The 26788-nt window shown below is 29.9% G+C and overlaps 1 protein-coding gene across 1 annotated transcript; it reads left to right on the top strand.

Annotated features, from left to right (window-relative positions):
* The first annotated feature begins 711 nt into the window (after positions 1-711).
* Positions 712-25341, top strand: LOC132936264 (uncharacterized). Its single transcript, XM_061002950.1, has 7 exons — positions 712-969; positions 6440-6543; positions 23726-23785; positions 23849-23908; positions 24334-24399; positions 24465-24524; positions 24585-25341. The coding sequence occupies exons 2-7, from the start codon at positions 6462-6464 to the stop codon at positions 24650-24652; spliced, it is 396 nt and encodes a 131-aa protein (XP_060858933.1). The 5' UTR covers positions 712-969; positions 6440-6461; the 3' UTR covers positions 24653-25341.
* The last annotated feature ends 1447 nt before the right edge of the window (positions 25342-26788 follow it).

Raw genomic sequence — 26788 nt, 5'->3', positions numbered from 1 at the left:
TTCGCTTTCAACAGCCTTTATATGAAAACATGTTAAAATGTTAAGACTGTAATTGAGTAACGACTAATAATGGTTGTTTCCCTAAATTAGTACCTATTGAGTCCGGCGATACGTTCCTATATTATGATACACACCTCATATTAATATCATAATATGGTTTTTTTCAGGCAAAATAAAATAATTTTATTGTTAGGTATCCAATTAAATAATTGGGATTATACAGTTCATAAGGATAAATATGTTTAAGAAAATTAAAATGTTTGGATAGCCTGGGGGAGCATGGCCCCAGTGCCTCCCTCCCCTTGGAGCCGAACCTGAGACTAGATACTACGAACAAAATCGTGGAGACAGTTGTACGGAATTCGTACACATGCGATGTAACTACACTCCGGCTGTTAGTAACACGAAGTACAAACTACGCTTGTGTTCAAAAGACAAAAGTCTACGGCATGAAATTCTAATAAGTTAACCGAAAACAGAAAACATAATACAATACAAATTACACTTCCCATGTTAAAAGAGTTTTAATGAATAAGTTAATAGATAGCGTTGTGTAGCTTACAACTTTGTTGCCGTCCTCCTGCCCTCCCCAGCCCGCAGTGTCCAGTCCTGTGCTTGTTCTATGGTAGTAGTTCATGCTAGTGATAGTGTATTAGTGTGATTACAGCCTAAATATTTTTATGTGCGTAAGTAAATAATAATTACCGGTGGCAATGGTGGCATATCGACGGTTTCTGATCAATTTTTTGATTAAAATTGTTCAACAAGGTCGTTCCGGTTCACTAAACCAAGTGGGTTTTTAACAATGTCTCGTGTTTCGTACATCATCAGCGACCGATTGTAGATGCTTGCTGTCTTATGTATATATCGTGAACATTGTGCGGGTGTGCGTGTGTTCTACTTACAATACGCCATTACAAATTATTGGTCATCTCGATCTCTTGGTTAGGTTGTTAAAACATTTAGCTGGTAAGTAAATAACGCTGTATACCCGACACCTCATTAGCGTAGTCGTAATAGTTATATATTATGTATACTGTATTTGAAGTATGTAATTTAGAAACAAAACCGGCCGTAAAAAGTTCATTATTTTTTTCTCCCAATTATTTTATTTTGAATTTGATTAATTTTTTCATTATAAATTTAAATAATATGGAAATACTCAAATAAACTTTTTCAAATACGTGTGGTTAATATTTTGTTTAAATACCTATTAGTTTTTTTAAAGTCTTACTAATAATAATTAAATATTGCTAGTAGCTGCAGTGGTAAATTCTTTGGGCATGCTGAAGTGTAAGTTAGCAATACAACATTTATTATCACAAGGAAATACTGGCTATAATGAAAGCCCTATCCACACTCGGCCTTGGTTCTAAACTACTAAACACTTGATGGATGCCAATTCTGTTGCGCTTAGACAAAGATTCACATTATTAATATTCAACTGTACAGTGTACAAGAGTATGATTTGTTTTGTTTTGTTTTTTACTATTTTTTTTATTTCTATTTAGTTCTAAATATTAATATATTATTTCATATACTATTATGGCTTATGTAGAAACTGAATGTGTAGTAAATGGTAATTAAAACCTTTTTAAATATTTAATGTTAGTAGTTATACCCAAATGTGTAATACAACGTATAATATTATAATATAATATGATAAAGAAGCATACCCATGTTCGGAGTCAGCATTCACTACTGGATATTCGTCTATTGGACCTAGTAGTTAATTGTAAATCAAAGTTATTACCTTTTATCTTTTCTAGTAGATTCGTAAATATTTTGAATATATCATAATTTTGAAGTGATTCAATATTTTGTTGTGCTTTTGTTACCATGTCCATGGCCATGATTATATCAATATTGTGGGCTTCAAGTGCTCTACTCACAGGTTCTATATAATCAAACATTTTACTAAAGATAAAGCAAAAAATTAAAAGACTGTAAATATTCAATTAACCCATTGCATTCAGCACCAGTTTTGAAATCTACTTGACCTTCTACATTTTTTATTTCATCTAATGTATCTAAAATAGCATCAAGTGTCTTAAGGACAGTGGCAAGTGCATATGACTGATATGTTTCCACTTTTTTTATTGCTCGTATCCTTGCTTTGGGGTACAAGATTTTTTGTTTTTCACGGTACAGAAAGTTTCCTTTTTTACTACAGCTAATAAACACAAACACCTTTTCTAGATAACCAAATAGATTCATAGCTGCTAAACAAGATCCAACACTTGAAACCACAATCAAATCAAGACGATGAACATAACACCACACAAAAGTTGCATGAGGACATAATTCTTTAACTTTTGTTTGTAACCCATTATATTTCCCCTGCATGCTTGCTGCACCATCATATGATTGTCTGATGAGATATGATTTCCAATCAATATTGTGACTATCCATTACTTTTGAAAATAAACTGAAAAGAGCTTGTCCAGTGATTTTTGCTGAATCTTTCATTGCAAGAAATCGTTCATTTATTTTTCCAGAATCCTCAACATAACGTACAATAAACGATACTTGTTCTCTTCTATAAATATCAAATGTTGAATCAATACTTTTGCCAAAAAACGTGAATTATTCAATTCTGATTTAATAAAAGAAACTATTTCTTGGGATACTGCATTAACCAATACATTTTGACGATCCCAACTAATGAAAAATAATTTTTTTCTAGAAATTGTCTCTAAATTTTTAATTAGGTACATTAGTTTATTAATTAAATTTAATGTTTTAAAATATAAAATACGACTTAAGGAGTTGCTTATGTTATGTTTTTTTTTACATACTCATTACTTATAAATGTTTACAGAAAAATAGGTGATTTATAGAAATACCAATTTGATCACTTTATAATATAATATAATTTGGTTTCATTATATTATTAATTTATATTGGTTATCACTTGTCTTAAATGCTACGTCTATGAATAGGAATCTTATTTTACAAATCCATAATTAGTTATCTCATTAAAAGTTATAAAGTATGTATTTCAATAAATTATTTAATAATACATGATCTATACTCAAAATATTTTGAGTAACATTTTATAAGCCTTTTAATAAAAATTACTATAAAAACAACTAAATTAAAATATGAAAGAATTGGGTAATTATATAAATTCAAAATACAACACAATAAGTGAATAATTAATTAACATCATACTAACTTTTTTTTACACTTTTTGGAAATTCTCTATCAGGCATTTCATTATGATTTAGCTGACATGGTCCCCAACACAAATTAAAATATATTATAATATTGTGTTATCTTAAAATTAGAATTTCTAATTAAGGCAAAATTATAAAGAAAATGAATATAAAATAATTGGGTTTATTATTATATATAATTATATATTTTTACATATTTCACAACTATTCAATTTTTTCTCACATATTTAGACAATTATACTGTTTTAATGTCTTTTCTTCAGAGTTCAGAATTATTGAAAGGGTATCATGACTATATATTATATCGACGATCTTTTGAATTCAAACATTTTAAAGTGCATGTTATTATTATAACTGTAATCAAGATAATTAGATAACTAAATAAATAAAAAAATGTATTACATTTTATTTTATTATTAATTATTATAAATATTCTACGACAATATCAGCGATCTTTTGGATTCAAAAATTTAAAAATGAATGTCATTAATTGTAATCAATATAATTAGATAAATATAAATTTTTTATTTCATTTTATTATATTATTAATTATTATTATTTTTTTTTTTTTGATAATACATCTTTTTAATTCTTTAGCACATATTTATGTACATATTTTTGTTGTATAAATACATACTTTGGTTATATAAATACATATAAATCCGAGCCCTGCTGATAAGTGACTCTAAAAAATAATATTATATTTCAAAGCTTTAATAAATTCTTCACCAAACTAAACTATTTAAAAATTTATAAATTATTCTCACTGAGTATAATAAAAATATAAATAATCATTAAGTTCTTAGCTATGTGTAACTTTTCCACAGGTTCTTGCTGTGGTTATAGCTACTTCATTCAATTGTTTATCTGCTATTACATTTTGAAAAAATTAATGATATTTTTTCTATAAATAATAAATAAAATACAAATTATATGATTATCTTTATTTGTTTCCAGTTCTATATTAATTGTAGTTAGCTTTCTGAATTCATGGTTGTTTATTTTTTTTAAACATGTGTGTCAATGTGCGTTGTGTATTATAATTCAAAAGTAATAATTAATATTTAATAGTTACCTGTTACCTGAAAGTTCGGTTGTAGTAGTTTTAAAGAATGTAGAAATAAAAGAATAATTCTTGTTACTTGCAAGCTTGGAAAAAAGTTGGTGTTAACTTTATTTTTTTATTCTTACATTTTTCCAAGTGCCTGGGCCAATTAGTGCTATTTAGTTTTTCTTTTTTTCTACCACATACAGCACAAATAATTTTAGAGTTGGCAGAATTCATAATATTGATGGTTAGAAGGTAAAAGGGCGTAAATGCCACTTTTTTAAAAATCGATGTTTTTGCATTTTGTTGTAAACGGCATTATTATACATCAATTAATCCAACATAAACATCAATATCATTTGTATTTATCCAAGAATCGATGTTTTAATATGTGGTCGTAAACGGTATAGAATTGGAGGGAATGAAAAAACTGAGTGTAAATGTCAATTAATAGATGTAAACGGCATTCAAGGAAACTTGATGATACGTAAGCGTCATTGTTGACGGTTACATCAATTTATCATTTTTGTTTGTGGTTTTATCAGCACTGTAAAAAGCGTTAAGCGGCATGATAATGCAATGAACGTTCGGTTCATTTGAACAGAACAGTAAAACTGATAGGTATTAGAAACAGTCAAACACTCAAACATCTCAAACACGAAATCGAAATTGATTTAAATATTAATTTGTAAGTATACATTATTTAGGTGTTTGAATGGTTGAACTATTATTTAACTGTTATTGGCTAATATTCCGTTTTAATAATTTACAAACTGCCTATGGACTAAAGTGTATTTTTAATTTTTATGCAGACTTCATTAAATATAAATATAAATATTATTATAATTATAAATTAATTTTTTTGACATAATAATGATTTTAAATCTTAAGTTTATATTTACAATTTTTGAAATACTTTTACTACCAATCTTCATTGAATTTAATCTTATAATATAAAACAAATAACAATATTTAAGTATGGAAGCCATTATAGTCAATAGAACATATTTGAGGTGTAAGAGCCAGAATCAAAAAAAAGGGGCCTAAGAATCATTTTTTTTTTTAATCGGCTTTAAATATACAAATATATTATGATTATGAACAATTAATCAATACAAAATACAAAAAAACTCATTATAAATCATATTAAGTCTCAAATAAAAGTGTTATTCAATGATCTAAGGTTGTAACACAGTTCATGTGAAAATATCTGTTTTTCGGCTCTCCTGGCGTTTACGCCCTTTTACCATCTAACCATCGATATAAACAACTACTTATGAAATTTAAGACATTAAAATGAACACATTACACGGTAATACAGTATACTATGATAATATGTGACCAACAACAATTAGTCACTACCATCTACTGTGTAGGCAAATTGTAGTAATGAATAGTTGTAATAATTATTATTAATTATAGATTATTAACAACATGATATTTTTATTTTTATAATTTAACATGATCACTTATCAGTTTTCTTAAATATAGATATAAATATCTTAATATAATAAAATGTTCCCAGTTTGCATAATATGATGTATACATTTAAAAATAGCATGATACCCCGCACTGCCCACATACTATAGTCACTACTCAGTGAAGTTTCTAGTACCTAGCGCGTATATAGTGCGTAGTGCATACTGCGTCAGTAATTTAGTATGGTGGCAAACATAATATTGCGTATTTGCGTGCATAAATACTACTTAGTACTTAGTATGCCAATGAAATATATATAATATTATTCCGTCTATATTTATTATTACCTTAATATTTCCTTTCGTTATTCGTATACTATATACCACACCCATCACCCCTGAAAATTTGGTCTGGTCATGACCAGACTTAAACCCCTAGTTCAGCGCCACTGAGTAATACTATTAATGATTAATTAATTTAACTTCGTACTTGTCAAATAACTTATCACAAGTTATGTATTTGAAGAAGGTTTTTATGCATTTGGTTTTACTATGTTTATTTTTTTCTAATATAGGTAGGGCATTCGTCAAATGGAATTCTATAGACTTGAAGCTTTCATATCTTTAATTTCATATTTGTGTTGGAATATGTTGCTTAAATATAAAGTATCAAATAAAATAAATTTAAAACATTTTTATATAATAATTGTTGTTTATATTAGTAATATAAGACATAAAAACATGTGTTATTTGGTTATTCTATAATGTTTTGTTCTTGTACTTATTTCAATTAGGTTGTTCTATGTAAAGATAATCATGGAAGAAAAAGGTTGTAAATCCAGTAAATCCAGTTGTGATTCTGTTCCAGAAAAGGATGAAAAAGAAGTTGAATTTTCAGGTAATTGTTTGGAAAAAAAAAAACAATTTAAGTAAATTAATAATATGGTTTGATAGGCACCAAATTAATTATAAATAGGATTGAGTATTTGTTAAATTAAGGAATTAAATTGGGTCCAGTTGTCCACCTAACGTTTCTATCAAATTAAAAACAAGTAAGTTGTTATCAATGTTTTATCTGGCTTGTAATGCATTTTTTATAAAGGCCTCAAGTACTTAATACACATTGGACATGCATACAAATATAAAAAAAATTTGTTATATTATGAATTTGTGAACCACTATTGCAGTTTTCAGTATTAATCTGTACAGAGTCCCATCAAAATCTACTAATTTTGATTGCTAAACAAAATGTTTGATATAGGTTCCCATTATATGAGTTCAACAATAGTTTTGTTTTATCTACTTCGCTACCAGTTGGTTGATGAAATAAAATATATATTAATAACCAAGACTAAATAAGCAGGCATGTCAGCAAAATCGTTCTGTGTATATAGTGTGCCCCAGACATGGAATAGACGAGTTCTTTTTAAACATCCCAATGTATTTGTGATATGGACTATGATTAATAGGACGGATCACTGATGGATGAGAGTAGGGGGAGGTATCGGCACGTACTGTCACTGACTTCCTTATATTGGCACTAGAGCCATCTAACAGTGAAATGTAGTTTCTAAAAAGAGATTATTTATAGTTCTAGTTATATTAAAAAAATAATAACAACAACAATAATCATCTTTAGATGTAAGTAAAAAATTTAAGAATATTGAAGCACTAAAATTAAAGTTAAGTAATTGTTTGGACAATGAAGATTGGGAAGCCGATTATCTATAGTTATATTTTAATAAGGTAACTTTCAAAACGTCACGTTTGTGAAAAATGTTTAGCATTTCTTAAAAATTCATCTTCTACATCTTCTACTAAATCAGTTGCTTCACTTACTAACATTAAATCTAGAGATTACACCTTAATTTTAAGTTTTTCAATATTATTAGACAATAGAAAATTATATTGAAAGATTTTGTGAATATTTAGATGTATTTAATTTAACAGTCAATGATGTTTTAAAAACTTCTATTTCTTTTCCTTGTACTGAACATAAAATTGAAGTCATGTCAGATATTTTTTCATACTACATTACTATATGTATGCGTCAGTACTGTTATTTTAAAAATATGGTCCTACTAAGAAGTTGTAAAAAAAAAAAACTTTCTAAACTAGTAAACGCTTGATTATGAAATATTAACAACCTTTATTTATAATAAAAAATTATTATTATATGATCATGAATTGTTTTTTTTAACTTAATGAAAATTGTGTATAAATAGTTGTGCTAGCGCCAATCTTTATATTCGTTTTACTGTTAGTATGTATTTTACTGCTAGAACCGATATAAGGAACTTGGTGACAGTTCATGACCGCCACTATCTCATAAGTGCTCAGACCTATTAATCATGGTTCTTGATTTGGGTTATAAATTATCATTTATTTCAAGTCTGGGGCATACGGATATATATATATTTTAAATGCCCTGGGGCTGTATTATTTAAACGACCCAAAGGTCTTTATAAATATGTTGAACAGTTATATATATTTTACATAGTAGATATAAATTATATATACTTAATACGTTGATGGAGTCACTTCCAGTGAAGTGGCTCCTGATTTAATCTAAAATTTTAAAACAAGTCATATGGTTTCAGACGCTTAAGACATCCTGATGTCCCTGAAGTTATCTAATAATTGGATGGCCAATGGATTGACATGGTGATCTAGCCTTGTCTTGTATTTACAAGCAAACCTTTGGTTTTCGTCTGCTATTGTAGGCAGCATCATATTACGGTGAATGGTGATGTTTCTTTCGAACCGGTAGGCTGCAGTGATGGTCCGAAGGGTGTTGTTTTTGTTGTACTAGTCCGTTAGTGTTCCATGTTACGATATGAAGAATTCTAATTATTTCTTCTTCTTTTGTGCTTTGGTTTTCGGTTGGTTATTTTCAAGCTTGTCCAATCTGATTTAATTTTGTTAATGCTGTCATCACGTTAGTGACGGTACATTTTTTTTTGTGTATGGGTTGGAGTCAGTGGATTCTTTTGTATTCATTCAAAGAACTAGCCATCTGTGCAAACCAAACGTAGGGACTTAGATGTATGTAATACTCACTTACACGGACACCGTCATACGATGTGTACAGTCACAGATAGTTGTCCAAGTTGTACGTTACTTATATATTATACTCATTGCTAATAATATATATAATCATATTGTCATGTTATTACTTATTTTATTAATACTAAAGTCATTAGTTTGTCAAGCTTCACTTTCAACAGTTTGCTTGTGGTTACAAATCCACAGAGAATAATGGAAGCCTTACAATAGTTCGATCACTAAACTTGTTGTTAGGGTCCACTTTTTTTTTAAATTTAATGTTCATAACATTATGTACAAGATGTCCTAGTTCGGATAATTCACATTTAATGTCACAGGGGTCAGTTTCAGGGTGCGACCCATGAATTACCGCCAGAAACTTTTTTTCCGTTTTATGTTTATAATTATGGTACCTACTCAACTTTTTGCTCTTATACTTTTATAGTTCGTCGAAACTGGTGTTCGTCACCTGTTTGTATCTTAATTTCACCATTAGCTAAAGTTTTCATTTGTTGCTTGTGTCCCTCAGCTTCTTCGAGTTTTAAATTAATCATACATTTTTTTAAATTATTTACACCACATACTGTTATTGGAGGCGGTTTGTGGATTTTTACAGAAGTTCTCTCTACTTCTTTCTTCACTTTGATTGTTTTTTTAAGCAAGCTCAAAATTTCTTTAAAGCATTTTTGTGTTCATTTCAGAAATCTGAAGTTGTAATTTCTCATTGTTTAATCCCGATTCCGTTACCATATGTTTCAAGGTTGAATTGTCATTTTGTATTCATGTCCAAATACTAGCATAAATTGTTATATTTTGCGCGGATTTGTACTGACGTCCATATTTTCATACATTGTGCAATTCGGTCAGTTTGAGTGTGACCCACTTGAAATATATTTGTTTGTAAAAACTTACCATCCGTCCATTGGGCCGTGGCTTGCATTGTAAACATTAACAAAAAAAAATTATAATAACTTAAGCAGCACTATTTTGCGAACTGTGAAAGCAAAACATACAGGTTGCTTGTTCGTTGTGGGAAATGCAACTACACATATATATATATATATATATGTTTATATATATTTACAACGAGTAGTTTTATATATCCGTACAGTACACATGCGCAGTGAAAGGAAAAATACGCGATTTTGTTGACATGCCTGATTATTGAGCCATAACATTAACTAAACATTTTTTTTTAAACTTATATAATATATCCCCAATACTTATATATAATTTAAACATTTATACTTAATTACCTATACCAAGTATCTTACAACATTTTAGTATTAACATCAACATTTTCCAAACAATGCAATTGAATAACATTTAATTATATTGATCATAATAAATTTACCTTTCAATTAGTAAAATAACTATTTTATCATTTTTATTTGTATTAAGAGAATGTTATACATTATACATTTATACCCATGAAAAACCAACGTTAACAAACTATGTAATATATTACAATTTTAAAATGCTCATAACTTGCTTTAAAATTGAATACCATTAAATAAAAGCTTACTAAAGATAGTGACCACACATGCAGGTTCAGGGGCGGATTGGCCTATCGAGGAATTGAGAATCTTCCCGATGGGCCGGTTCTTGTATGGGCCGCTATATTACTATATAATTACAAAAAAGTTATATGTTTATAAAATAAGCACAACATTAAAAAATCAAATATGAAGGTATGATTTTGGTGCTTATTGGTATATTTGTACTATTACCAACAGACGGAGTTAGTATGATAACCGAAAAATACCATTATTTTATCCTTTAAATGTTCTTTTTATGATGATAATAATATAAACAAAATGAATATATTTAAAAAATTTACCGTAAAAACCTATAATTATGTGATGGATAAAGTAGCATAAAGCATGGAAAAAATAAAAAATAATGAAATATGCATAGATTTAGTATGTTTGAGCCAAATCATTGTGATGATTTAAAAAATGGGTTGCCACAAAATTCTTTAAGTGTGCTTGCCATAAAACTTAAAATATTTAATAAAGATGTAACATTTGATAGCTTACAGTCAGAGTTATCACATTTTTCTTCTAGGTGGAATAAGTTAAAAATATCATAACCGTATATTGATATAATGATAGTTCTAATGATGATAAAACCAAGACAATGATATGAATATTTTTAAAAAATCTTGTAATGAAAAAAAGTGAACAAAATTTGTGATGTTTGCTGCTTTAATGTACTGATGAAATATAAGCTTTATAGTGATGCATATTAACAACTAACACTAGGTGATAAGTATCTATATTCACGCTTCCTTCAACCCAGTTAATGCTTTAAATAATATTTTTATTATTTTAGCTTGAATGCTATATATTTATTATACATACATTGTACTATACTTATTTGCTTAAATATTTATTTATGAACTTGGTGGCTTGCAAAAGCTTGTTTTCAATTTTAAAAGTTATTAAAACTCTCTTAAGAAATACAAGGGTGATCATTAATTAGAAGCTTTTATGCTTATGGCTTCGAACCAAGATATTTTGAGTAACATAGATTCTGCCCAAGTAATTGAACTATTTAAAAACAAGAGTTAATTCCTTCTTAGAGAACTTAGTTATTTAGGTATATACTTAAAAATGAATAATTAAAATTAAAATGTATTGATGTATTAAACATTTAACTATTATTAATTTAATTACCTAATTATAAACTATAAATTGATGATTATGGAGAAACTGTCAATCTATTGTTTTTATACATTAAAGACAAGGTAATATATTATGAACAGTTGGAAAAATAATAAAATGTATTTATATAAAAGGTTTGGTACATTAAATTAACATTTAAATACTATACAATATGTTAATATTTCTATTGGTTACAAAATATAATTAAGGGGATTCGATACGGGCCTCGTAAGACCTATTCTAAAGGTAAGTAATAAAATGTACATCCGCTATCCGTAACTATATAAAACCACTTTTTGAATGGACTATAGTCATCAGTTTCAATTTTCGTTTTACCTATAAGTTATAGCCTTATAAGTAGTTAGTTTGCTATTGTAAATAATAAGTATCTGTAGAAATAGCATATTATGTTTTAAGATTAATTTTGTGTCAATTATAAACACTATGCATTGCCTTTAATATTTAGGTTTACCCTAAAACAACATTTTCGTTACAAAATCGGTCATTCAACTAAGTTTATTATGCACATCATAAATGGCTTGAATATAGCAAAAAAATATGCAATATTTTCCTTTGCTTGTTGAATCTTTTCAAACGATAATTGGAATGCTGAAATCACATTTACTAAAAATGGATTTTATAGTTGGAAAAAGACAAGCTATTTCAATTATTAAACTACTTATTTTCTATATCTGCCTTCTTTTTAGTATAAAAGTATAAAGGTACCACCTACAATCTTATGAAAACTTCTATTATTATTATTATAATTACCGTCTAATAGCCAATGCTGTCGCTAGTTAAATCAAAAAAAAAAAATTAATATTTGATATTTCCCATTTTTTTTTTTTGTTTTTTTTTTGATAGATTATTTGAGATTAAAATCTCATGATTGACTAATTAATTTAAATTGTCTTACAAGAATGGCTGAGTATAAATATAGTAAAAAAAAGTGATTGCTGTCATGGGACACCTGGTAGAAACGAAGTTTCTTTTCTAACAAATATTATAGATTACAAATATATTTTAGTGGAACCAGTGGTGCATTTAGGGGGGGGGGTGTCCTGGGAGTTAACTCTCCCCCAATTTTTTCTAGTTCTATTCATTAATTCAGTATCGCAAAATATTGTTGATGAATAATTAAATATTTTAAAACTGCTTTGAAAATTGAATAATGTATATTTCATCTTATACTACAAAATAGGTATTAGTCATTAGCAAAATATTATTTGAACTTCCAGTAAACGGTGAACTACGTAAATCTTAGAATTGTATTATCGTTTCGTGATTTTAGGCGAGCCGTATTATTGGCTATCGCCTTATTATCTTTCTTCGATTACAACAATTATTATTTTCTACTAATTAAAATACAGATGATTCAACCACTATATCTCTCGTCTCAAAAACTATACCTGATGTTACTACTAATGTTACGAATGTATATGATATAGGATTTTATATAAACCGTACATTATCACAAAATGAAATATCTGATATTATGAATAATCTATGGGTGCCAGATATCAATTACAAATTTCCAATAAAAATGTATATGAAAAAAAGCAATCAAGTAAATTTAAAGTTTCAATATTCGCGGCTTCTGAAGTATCCATGACTATGTTATTCCGAAAAAGAATGCGGTGCTTTTTGTAAATTCTGTGTAGCATTTGTTAAGTCTGGTGTTGGATATATCTCAAAAAAGCCAAATTCTTTTATATTGACTGAATTCGATAACTGGAGAAAAGCACTGGAAGGATTTCAAAACCACAGTGAAACAAATTTTCTCAAAACCTGTTTATCCGATTCTAAACATTTTCTTAAAGTTCAAAAAAATATTAATGAAGATATATCAGTAAAACTAGACTCCAGTAGAAATAATCAAATAATGAAAAATCGCGAAATTTTAACTCCGATAATCGAAGCAATTATTTTATACGGCAAGCAGAATATAGCAATTACGGGTCACAGAGATTACGGTATATTAATGAACAGCTGACATTTTGAACATCGAACAAGTAGCATTGTGTGCAAGATACTTCGATAAAAAAATATGATAATAAAAGAAGAGCTTATTCAATTTATACCTATGTTTGATACGACAGGAAAAGGCTTAGCATCATTAATATTAGAAAGCTTACGCACTTTTGGAATAGAAACAAAGTACATGCGAGGACAAGCATATGACGGCGTAGCTGCGATGTCAGAAGAATTTAACGGTGTTCAAGCCATAATTCGTTAGACTCGTCCACTTGCTCTCTATGTCCATTGTTCAGCATAATATGTCTTTAACTTAGCCGTTTCTAACTTTTGCAAAGTACAGGAAATAAGTAATTGTTTGGGGACCATTTCTAAAGCTAGGGATTTTTTCATTTTTCCTAAAAGAAAAGATGTTTAAAAAACTCAAATTCAAAAAAAAATGATGAAAAAATCTCAAAAAAATCATTAAAACGTCTTTGCGTGGATTGAACGTTACCATGCAGTGAATGATTTTGAGGAATGAGGAGTTATTTGAACAAGTGATAGAATCAATAAACCTTATATCTGAGTGGAAATATGTCGAGACTTCTTGCAAGCCAGTAATCTGTGTAGTGCTATATTAGAAGGTGCATTTATTATTTCTATGCTTATAGTGGCTAAATGCTTTAGTGTTGGTCTTTCTTTATCGAAACATCTTCAACAGGTAAATATTGACCTTAATGAGAAGCGATCTAATTAGCGGAGAATACAGTAAAAAAACTTGGAGGTTTTCAAAAAAATGCTGATTCTATATTCCAAGATTTTTTTGAAAATGCTGTTTGTCTTATTAATAAATTTGGTGTTACTATAAGTATCCCTAGAACTACGAAAAGACAAACAAACAGTGTAAATGTTGAAAAAGATTCAATAGAAGTATATAATCGCTATATTTATACCTTATATTGAAAAATGTATCGAACAATTAAAAGTTCGATTTACCGATCATAAAGCTATTTTAGTTTATTTTAATTCACTCATAAGTCTTAATACGGATGAAAAACATTTTTTGACATCAACTTATTATTTCTGTATAAAGACTTATGTCAGCATTCGATTTTTTCTGTTATAGATGGAATAAGTAGAAATGATGCTTCTTTGTAACTGTGTTTAATATATGACATTATATGATCTTCAGATGTTCCATGCATAATTATTTTGGCAGGCCCATTTTTCCATAAATTGAATCCATGTTTTGTCCAATGACAGTCATAGATTATTTTGTTTTAAATAAAACACAATAATGGCAAAATACTTTATCAATTTTTATAGAGCAAGACCATTTTCGTTTCTTTACAATTCCATCACCTTTCCAATACCAAAATTCGTGAAAAGACAGACCGATCTTATCCTTTGGAAAGGGTTCGTCCGGTAGATCATTTGGCTGTGAAGGTCCTTTTTTGAAAAAAAAACAAGTTATTCAACCAGACAGAAAAAATTAAAACACTAAAATTTAGCCGTGGGCTGGAGCCGGAATGATGTACGTGTATCAACTTCTTTATAATCATTTTGATAAAGAGCAGCCTATTTTCGTATCGTGGACACTGTAATTGTCAGTTTAAAATACGGATATTCAGATAAAAGTTTAATTATAGCAAATTCAGTACTCATTTTGTAAAATGGACCACACAAATGCATGTCATTTTATTAATCATTATTATTCTAAGTTTATTTATTCATAATTTTTATTGAGTTGTAATGCTTGTTAAATACCATACGATAATAATAATAATAATAGTTTATTTTATTTTCAGGGTGTTGTGAATATTTCAACAGAAAGTTTAAAATATGAAATCACAGTTGTATACAACTGTTTAAAAGAAACAAAAACTGATTTTAGTACAAAAATGGTAATCAACGCCGTTGAAAAACATATTTATCCCAATTCATACAAATTATTACAAATTGCTCTTAAAATACCATTAAGGTAGCTCTTAGTGGCTATTATTTAAGGGGAAAAATATAGGTAATTTCTTATTTTGTCGTCACTGCCCGTAATCTTTGTGTTAATCGAAAATGATTATTAGTGGGAATGTGGTTCTAATATGAGTGGCGAAGCGTCATAGGAGACAAAGAGACAACGTCACCCCACTTAGAAATTAGAACACAATACAAATAAATAATTATTATTTTGTTTTATAAAATACTAGATCTCCGAGCGTCGATGGGGGAGACCCCCAACCGCCCGAGTTGGTGAAGAGTTTTAACCGATGTCGGAAGCTGCAGTGGTCTTTTGGTCTGGTCGTCGGTCTCGAGCTGGTTGGTGTGTGATAAGGAACTGTGATAAGGTTGGGACCACCGCGGTTTGACGTGGTAGCCCGGGTTATGCCGCTGGAAATTCGAAATTCCGTAAAAAAATCATATAGCCGCCGCGTTTTTTTTTATGTCTAGCCGGTCAGTCACCTCAGTTATCCGGGTAGGCAATCCAACTTCGTCGGATAGCGGACGATGTGGGACAGCCTGGTCACGGCATCAGGTGTGCAATCCAACTGCGTCGGATCGCAAACAACATTCTTTACTGCCACCGAAAACGTGACATTACGTGAAAAAAAATTCGGGCGTCCATGCAAATTATATAGCCGCCGGGTTTTTTGAGTGTCTAGAAGGGCAGTCACCTCAGTTATCCGGGTAGGCAATCCGACTTCGTCGGATAGCGGACAATGTGCGACGACCGGGCCCGCCGGGAACAAAGGACGGCCGCGCGTGTCCTGTAAATTTAGCGAAGAACGCGAATAAGGTCCGATTGAAGACGCAGGAAGTTCTCAAAGGGGGTAAAGATGAAAAATCTGAAGAAATTGATATCTTCATATATAAATTATTTATATTAATAGATTAATAAATAAACTAATCAATAAAATATATTAGTTTTTATCTTTAAATATAAATACAAAGTTCTTCGTAAATATACCTTTTTTTTCTGATAATATTTTCTATACAAACTTGAAATCTCTAAGTTCTTTGTAAATATACCTTTTTTTCTGATATATAACATTACAAAGCAGAGGCCTGGGAGACCGCCTATCGAATTTTTTCATTGGCCTTCTCAAAAATCGCCAAAGGAGTGCCACAAAAGAGATCCGTTTTTCCTCCATTCTCCTCTATAGCAGTACAAAAAATCGACACGGGAGCGCCACGCGGGTGTTTGTTTATATTTTTACTAGCTCTCCAAGCGTCGCTGGGGGAGACCCCCAAATCCCCCCGGAGTTGGAGAGGAGTGTTAACGAGATGTCGGAAGCTGCAGTGGTCCGGTCGTCGGTCTCGAGCTAGACGGTTGGTGGGTGATAAGGATATTGGATTAATGATAATAATAGTGGATTTGTGATACGAAAAGTGGATTTGCGATAAGGATAGTGGATTTTAGATAGGAATGGTGGATTAGCTAACCGGTGAATTAGTTGTTAACCGGATAGTTTTTTACTGCCGTCGACAACGCCAAATCACGTAAAAATTCAAATATTTCGAACGGTGTCAGTCATCTTAGTTATCCGGGTAGGCAATCCGACTTCGTTAGTATATCATATTACATAGTACAGTTCTATCATCGTTAATGAACGGACGTGCGTTACTGCCTCGCTCCGTTATCAGTGACCTTTTTTAACAATGTTTTCGTGTGCGCTGGTTTTGTCTCTCGAGTACGCGTGGAGGAGTCGGAACATCGTTTTTTTCTAATATTCGCAGCCGTTCTCGTACTGCCACCTACTTTCCGCCAGTGTATCTTTGGTTGCAGTCTATTTTCTATTTACGGTGCTATTCATTATGCCGCAGAAAACAAACATCTCTCCTCTCTCCCTTACGGGTACTAGTAACAAACCGGTCACCCGGAGTGCATCGTCGTCTTCTCAATCTGATGATATTCTCAAAGCCATTGCTAAATTGGAATCATCTCACCAGCAACTTCTAAAATTAAACCAGCAAAACAGTGCTCATCAAACTGCTCAGTTTGAAGAACTCAAGTCAAACCTTGGTAACATTTCAACTCAAATATCCGATCTGAAAGCAGAAAACACCAATCTTCTAGCTGAACTTTGAAAAGCAAAATACACCAACTAGAATCTACACCAAGTACGTCCTCCCCTCAACCACCTTTATTTGAACTCATCCAAGAATTCTCTGAACGTGATAAATGTAGTTCTAATGTAATTGCCTATGGTTTCACTGAATCCACTTCACGCACGCCTCAAGGTAGAATTTCTGATGACATGAAATCCGTCTCTGATGTATTCTCCAATCTTTCATTCAATATCCCTACTGACGCTAAACTATTCAGGCTCGGAAAAAATGTCACCAACACCCCTCGTCCTTTAAAAATCATCTTTAAATCTAAGGCTGAAGCCGCATGCCTTCTGTCTTCGCTTAGTGAAGCTAGAAAGAGTCATGTTAATCTTCCCCCTGGCATCAAATTTGTTCGAGATAAATCTAAACTCGAACGTAAGTTACTACGTCAACTTCACGAAGAGCTGGATCATCGCAAACAAAATGGGGAAATAAACTTATCCATAAACAACATCAACGGAATTCCACAAATCATCTCTTCCGTCTCAAAAAACCACACCAGAGGGCGTCTCCCTCCCACCAGTCAACTAGCCGCTTAAACACATCCTCTGTCAACGCCCTCTCTGAATCTTTTGGTTTCTACCAGAATTGCAGAGGCTTAAGAACCAAACTACGCAATGTTATTTGTAATGTATCTAGCTTTAATTTTATATTTATTTCTTTAACCGAAACATGGTTACATTGTAATATATCTTCTAGTGAATTAGGATTAACTAACTATTTTGTATACAGATGTGATAGAAGTAACTTAACGAGTAACCTAAAAAGGGGCGGTGGGGTTCTCATTGCTATTCGGAAAGATATTATATCTTACCCAATAACTGTCTCTAACAATTCTGTAGAACACCTATTTATAGGGTTCCGTTACAAGAACACTAATTATGTTGTCTCTAGTGTATATATTCCTTCTTCTAGTCCCTCTCTCCTATATGAGTCTCACATGGAAACAGTTGAGTCCATAATAAATGCGAACCCTACCTATACATATTTATTCTGTGGTGACTATAATCTACCTGGATTATCTTGGTCAAACGACTCTGATGGACTAACTTTCTTTTCGACCTCTAGTTCTTCTGGCTCCTGTGTTCCCGAAAATATTTTTCAAATATTGCAAATATATCTGTTGAAAAGAGTCTCAACCATCTCGTTCCCTGTGATTCCTTTCACCCAGCTTTAGAGATTTCATTTTTAACCATCCCTCGTATACCCTTTGTAAATAACTCCCATACATTTTTTGACTTTCGCAAGTTTGGCTATCCAAAAATAATTTCCTTCCTAAATTCATTAAATTGGTCCTCAACTTTACTCAACCTTGATGCAAATTCAGCAGCTTATTGCCTGTATGATGCCTTACACTATTCTATACTCAACTTCGTTCCCGAAATTCGTTTTACTCCGTCAAAGTTTCCTCCCTGGTTCACAAAGGAATTAAAAACATTAGTATTCACTAAAAAACGAGCACATGCCACTTTTAAAGCCTCACACAATCAACAGGACTATTCTGCATTCTCTAAATTACGGGCACAGTTTAAATACTTGTCTAAAAAATGTCACAAGGATTACCTAACTCATATTGAATCCCAAATTTATAGCAACCCTAATTCTTTCTGGAAATTTGTATGCAAGAGTCGTTTTAGCTCTGGGCTACCTAATGTCATGCATCTAGACGCTCAGCATTACTCAGGTAGGGAACAAATAGCTAAAATATTCTCCACATACTTCGTTTCCGTTTACAAACCATCTAGTAGCTCTGCCTTACCTAGTAGCCCTTTTCTTTACCACCCATTGCCTAATAACTGTCACTTTTCAGTTTCCGATATAGAAACTAAATTAAAAACCCTATCAAACACTACAAGTGCTGGTTCTTTCTTAGCTAATATCAAATCTGTAATTTCAGTCCCCCTTTGGATAATATTTAGGTGCTCACTTGATGACGGTATCTTCCCTGACATTTGGAAATTATCTTCTGTTACTCCTATCCACAAAACCGGAGATCAAGATGACATCCGTAATTACAGGCCTATATCTGTTTTAAGTAATCTTGCAAAGCTCTTTGAACACCTAGTTGTTCGTAGTATTCAATCTCCAGTTAACTCTATCCTTATTGATGAGCAATATGGCTTTCGGCCATATAGATCCTCCACTCTCAATAGTATCGTATTTTACAACTACGCTTTACAGGCTCTTGAAAACCATGCTCAAGTAGATATAATTTTCACTGACATCTCCAAAGCTTTTGACCAAGTAGACCATTATATTCTCATTGACGTTCTTTCCAAAGCAGGCGAACCGCTACTATCTTGGTTCAAATCCTACATAACTATGAGAAAGCAATGGGTAAAAGTTTTAGATTGTCGCTCAAGCTATATAAACGTTACTTCGGAGGTCCCTCAAATCTTTCTCCTATTCTATTTGCTATTTTTATTAACGGCTTGAATACAGCTCTTAAGCACTGCCGTTTTTTGGCTTTTGCTGAGGATGTTAAATTATTTTCACGCGTCAACTCCATTGATGATTATATACGCCTTCAGAGTGAATTCAATTGTTTATCCACCTGGTTAGAGAACCATGGACTATGCCTCAACATTAGCAAATGTCAGATTATGTCCTTTACTAGACGCCAATCCTATTCGATTATTCTCTTAACAACCATTACATAACACGAGTTTCTGTAAAGAAAGATTTGGGTATCCTTCTAACTCCCGACTTAGACTACCACTCCCACATTGAGCAGGTCACCTGTAAATCTTTAAAGACCTTAGGTTTTATAAAACGCTTCTCTTCTAATTTCAATCTAACCTATTCTCTCAAAAATGTATACTGTGTGCTTGTAAGGCCGATAATAAAATATGGTTCCATTCTTTGGGATCCTTATACAACCTCAGACTCTTCCCTACTTGAGCGTGTTCATCGTAAATTCCTTAATTTTGCATCCTTTAGTCTTAATATCCATCATGAACCTCACGATTATTCCCCAGTCTTGCTCCACTTACAACTTAGTAGTCTTTCCGATAGAAGAGTCTTAGCCAACATTAACTTCCTAAATAAACTTACCAAAGGTACCATTAACGCTCCCGAGCTTCTCGCTAAGGTAAACTTTCGTGTTCCAAGTAGATCTTCCAGGCTAACGGCCCCCTACTACGTTCCTCGTCACACCACTAACTATGCCGAAACCACCCTATCCACCGAATGATGCGTTAAGCAAATGAGAACCTCTCTAGTCTTTAAGCCTTAGTCTTTGTAATATCAAATTTATTATAATGTTTATCTGTTATCTTATTCCGTTTAACTGTACTTTGGACTAGTCCCGTAATGTAAAATAAATAAATAAATAAATAAAATATGTCCTCTTATTTTTAAAATAATTCTTTTAGTTAAGAATGAAATTTATATTATATGGATTTTGTATATAAAATTAAATTGAAGTTGATGGGGTTGTGTGGTCAATAAAAATAATGTTTTTATGTTTATTGGTCTTCTCCCAAAGAAGTGGTCGTCAAAAATAAATATAGTAGTCTTCGTTCAAAAAAAAAAAAACTGCAATTATTGGATTTGAATCATATGGCTGGCTATGTATTACATGTGGTCCTTAGATAGGTCGAACATTTTTGTTTATCGGTAATGGACGATGGACGATGATGGTTTGAATCGCCCGATCTATTATTTTGTCACATGCATTTAATCATATTACAATTATCAGTGTCAAGTGTTAAAAAAATAATAATAATAATATGTAAACCTATGAAATTCTATGCATAATTGATGAATAAAGCTATAAACCCAAGTCAACCATAGTGTAAATGGTAAATGGTAAATATATGATAACATGATTACAAAAGATTAAAAAAAAAACAATATTTTTGAATAGAAGTGAAATTTTACAGTAATGTTGTATACAAATAATAAAATGTTATTAAAGATGCAAAATGAAGGTGTTATTCAAAAGTTATATAATATAATACTTATAAATGTGTAATCACAGTAATTTGCTTACACACCAACAATTTAACATTAGATTGAACTGATAGTTTCATATTGAAATGAGAAATATGTTGTCACAACAAAATACATAATAATAATAATTTTTGTTAGGTTTTAAAGTTTAATATTTAACATGATGAAAGTATTATAAACCTCAATAATGTAAACAAAGAACACCAAAAAAAAAAAAAAAAACAATGTAGCATTAAAGAAAAAAAAAATTTATATGCAGTTTTAATTATTAGGTCAATAAAAGTATTACTGAGCTATAGTTTCACAATATTCATAGGTACGTATGTAATTAATTATGATATATGTATGTTAAAAGTTACATTAGATAAAATATTCCGGTATATTTATGTATGTGCTAAATATAATTTATACATTTCTAAAAAATAATATTTTTTATAGACAGAAAGAAAAAAAAACATAGTTAATAAATGATTGAACTAAAGATAAAAAGGTTTATTATAAATTAAATATGTCAATATAAGATATTATTTTTATTATTAATCATATGTTTAAGACAATAATTGAGCAATATTTGTTAAAATTAATATAATAAGATATTATTAAAATGCAATACAATACTATTTATATTAACAAATAGTCTCAAACTATTTTTAAAAAAAAGGTGTGTACACATTATTAAATAATATTATAGATTGTTACTAATTGAACGACTAAGCTACAAAACTCACTCTCGCTACCTACTCTAGATTTAAACTTTATATTTTTACATAAAGAATATATTATTATTAATCAAGTATATGTTGTTTTCCCCATACTTTAATGTTTTTAAGAAATTCTATAAGCAATAAAGATATAATATTTCATTTTTCACTTAAAGATCTGTTTATGTATATTTATTAATTTTAATCAATTTTTGTATTCATTGTATATTATACGTGTACTAAACATGTACTTTAATGGCTTAATCTATATATTTTTAAATAATATCTAATTGTTTTGTACCTATATGGCTATATTGATAGTTAATGAGTAATTTGAAAATTTTTCCCATGGTGAACGATATAATTAATGTTCCATTTAATGTTAAAATTCAAAATTTAGTATTAAATATTTCCGGTTATTTTTTTTTTATAAGCTTCATAAAAATAAAAAAATAAAAAAATATATTAAATACGAACCTTTAAAGTCATCTCCACATGTGTACATTGATGTTATACTTACCTCACCATAACGTAGGTACCTAATCTCAAAGTACGAAATAATGCAGTATATCCATTAAACTATTAAAGTACCTCTTTACTAAAATATTGAATGCACACGCCTGCACACACACGCTAAGTTATTACTCGTATTCACATACTACAGTACTACACACATGTTTGATAACCCCCCAAAAACCCCGTGCACATACATACACATGACTTAAGTCCTATTGTTATATTCACATTATTCATGCATCGATACATATTATGTACCCAAATCCAAAATATAAGACATACACAAGTAAACTAGAAATATCGTATTCACGCGCATACATTCAAATAAACTCATAATATTGTTTTTACATACTCACTAGTGAATACCCACGTAAAGGTAAATCCAAAATATCATGTAGGTATATTTATATTTTTATTATATTACACACATTCATGGAAACGCACAATATCGTCTTCAAGCTCACATGCAAAAAATAATTTGTATCCAAAGTTGTGCCAAGGGTTGTTATATACCCAAACAAATACCTACTCATTAAAAAAAAAAAAAAAACTGTGCTAAGGTTGAGGTACCAAAACACGAATATATTCACGTAAAAATCCAAATTCAGTACACACACACACATGTTGAGTCAAAAATCAGTGTATACACACAACACACACACACATACACACACACACACACACACAAGAGTCGTAGAGTTAAGAGCCATTTTGAGTTGGGCGCCATTTTGCCGTATGCGCCGAATGTACCTATGATCATTAAAATAGTTTATAAATTGAATTTCGACTCTAGGGCTGATCACTATTATATAAGAAATTCTCAATAAAGTAATTTATGTCAACTTTTCAATCTTCAATTGATAAAAATGTAACAATGTTTAATAATATCCAATATTGATTAAGGCTTTTAAAGAGTAAAATGCAAATATACTACTGTATAATACTACTGTATTACTCTTGTTATTTTTGTATGAATAATTTAAAAGTAAATAATAGTTCAAAATAATTATAATTATTTTTAACGAATTTTTGGTTTTGTATAATAAAGTATAGGTATAGGAGTGCCATAAATATTCATGTTATTAATTTGTTACATATAACAATTTTGATTGATATTTTTATTTTTATTTTGCAGTAAATGAACTAAAAAAAAATCCTGATTACCTCCTGGAAAAAAAGATTTTTTTGCCCTATGGTAAGAATAATTAATATTGCTTAGTTTTTCGCTATTATATTTTATTATTTTTTTTTTACAAAGGTGTCGGACCAGATGTTGACTGTGAAATTGATGATGATAGTGATGAACCCGATTATTCAAGTAAGAATAAAAATTTTAAAAAATGCAAATATTTCATGTAAACCATGGCCCAATTTATTTTGGAAGCGGGCTTTAATTTCAATTACATTTAGCTGGCAGGCCATCTTATGAACAAGACTTTCTTACACTTATGGTTCATCTATAATTCTATATTCTACACATAGATACTTCAATAAATAGGTTATGGGCTATAGCCAAAAGGCAAAAATCTAAATTTCCTCTTGTTATTCTTGTAATCTTGTATGAATAATAGTAAATGTTAAATATTAAAAATAATAACTATGATATTATTTTTAATAAATCTTTTGGTTTTGTAATTTGAAACGTAATAAGAAATATGGAATGTAGGTACCATAAATAATCAAGTTATTAATACGCCTATTACAGATAACGATTTTGATTAATATTTTCATTTTATTTTGTAGGTTATGTACTAAAAAGACCAATAGATGACGATTATCTCCTGAAAAGAAAAATTTTTTTGCCATATGGTAAGATTACATTTATAATTATTTTTCTTTATTTTTACTTTCAAATGTTTATTTTTTTTTTTAAGGTGTTGGACCAGATATTGATTGTGAAATTGATGATGATAATGATGAACCCGATTATTTAAGTAAGAACAAATATTGTTAAAAATACATATATTTGATTTTATTTTTTATAATATTTAAAGGTTATGCTTCTGTACCAAAAGAGGATCTTGTTGAAGATAGCTCTACACCAAGAGATGCAGTACCATGAAAACAATTTTTAAATTATTACTTTTTAATCATGTTTTAAATACCAGATTCATTATAATATGATAGTTGATAAAATATTTTATAGATAATACTTATTATATTGAAGGACATCACAAAATCAAAATTTTTTTTTAATTTCAAGTTTTTTGTCGTATTATTGTAGTCAAAATAATTGTAGTCAAAAACTTTTTGGTAAAAATCCGAAATTAAAAAAATATTGTTTCAACGAGTTAATGAATAACCGTGTGATGTCATAGAGCCGGCGAGTGAGCAGCTGCCCGTGTAGTTTTACGTGTAAAAGTAGTTTTAATTACACAATGATATTAATAATTCACGTATAATAGTATTTTAGAATTTTTTTTTTCATATTTCCAAGTATATTTATGTGCTTATGACAATAGTGTGATTTGAAATGTAATATATCTTGTTTATTGTAATTATTTACATATTAACTATGTAATGATATGCTCACACACCATTATAATAAACTAAGATTTTACAGAATAATAAACAACGGCCAGAATGTCGCTTGTAGAAATCGGTCGCATCAAATAAAACCATTAACAACGACAACTAAGATATCGACACGCACTCATAACAATATTACGTAGGATGTGTGACCTTATTTTATGCTGACGCCAAAGAATAATCTAGTTCCCAGGCCCACAATAATTTAGTGACAAAGCCACCCACTACTCTCTGGTCAGCATCCTCGCGTCCGTCCCTTAAATCAGTGCATGAGCACCAACCACCAGAGTAACAACCTCTCAAGTAGCAAAGAAACCGATTTCAACGAGCGACAACTGGACTTCTTATGCAAGCAATAATCAGTGCGTTCGTTAATTCAATTTGTGTATTTTAAGTATTACTTTGTTTTATCTAAAACCTAAAACTCCTACAATATTGTCTACAAACAACTGCGAATCAGGTAAGACATATAATATAATATTTTATGTTGATTGCAGTTAATACATTCTGTGTGCTTTTTTTCCATAAAATTATATTGTATGGTGTATTTGATCTAATTTTCGAATACACGATCTCGAGAGCCCTCCGAACACCTGGAGGAAGGTAATAGCGTAATTTTACTACTCTAACTTTTACTATTTTAATATAATTATTGACAGGAGTCGTAATTTATAATTATTTTTATTTTATCTTATTTCTACGTTATTACAAAGTTACAAAGTTCAGTTTATTCAGATAAATAAACTGAGAATTGATCAAATACATTTTACAAAATTATATTCGTTATATAAGATTATAATATTTTAATATTAATTTTAAGAATTAATAAAAAAATAAATTATCAATACAAAAAAATATTAAAAATAAAACTTAGAAAAACAATATCAACAAAAAGGGATTTATTTATTAATAAAACATACTAATTTACGATTTACGATTTAACATAGGTATCATCATTTATTATAAAAACAAAACCAATTAATTTTTACTCATTAAAATAAAAAATTTACTTATTTAGTAATAAATATATTAATTAAATCTATTAAATTAGTTGCAAAAACATTACAATTAAATAAAGGTACATTATTTATTATAAAACTATTTTTTAAAAATAATACAAAAAGGTAATTAAATATGGGAGACAATAAAAAACCTTACTTTGAACCCGGAAAATTCACGGGAAATAATTCTGATAACGTCGATTCTTTCTTAAAAAATTATCAAAGAGCTGCACTTATTAACGGATGGTCCGAATCTGAAAAAAGTCTATATATTCCTGTATTTTTAGAAGGCACTGCTCTCATATTTTATGACAATATTATGGATACCGTTGAAAACATTAATTGGTCCGATCTAGAAAAAAAATTTAGACTAGAATTTTAACCCTTTGCCCAAACTTATATGCTTCGAATAATGCTTGAAAAACGCAAACAGAAACCGGATGAACAAAGTGTGTCTTACATTAATGAAGTAGAGTCATTGTGTAGGCGGATTGACAAAGATATGTCATAAAGAGAAATGGTACGAAGTATAATGAAAGGCTTAAAACCCACAATATTGAGATGTATAGGAATATTAGGAAATGAAACACTTGATGAACTGAAAAAAAACGTTCGCAAATATGAACTTATAGAGTTTATGATAGCAGATAGTATAGATAAAAACCCAT

Source organism: Metopolophium dirhodum, chromosome 1 (assembly GCF_019925205.1).
Source record: "Metopolophium dirhodum isolate CAU chromosome 1, ASM1992520v1, whole genome shotgun sequence".
NCBI classification, from domain to species: domain Eukaryota; kingdom Metazoa; phylum Arthropoda; class Insecta; order Hemiptera; family Aphididae; genus Metopolophium; species Metopolophium dirhodum.
This window is presented reverse-complemented; position numbering and strand designations above follow the sequence as displayed.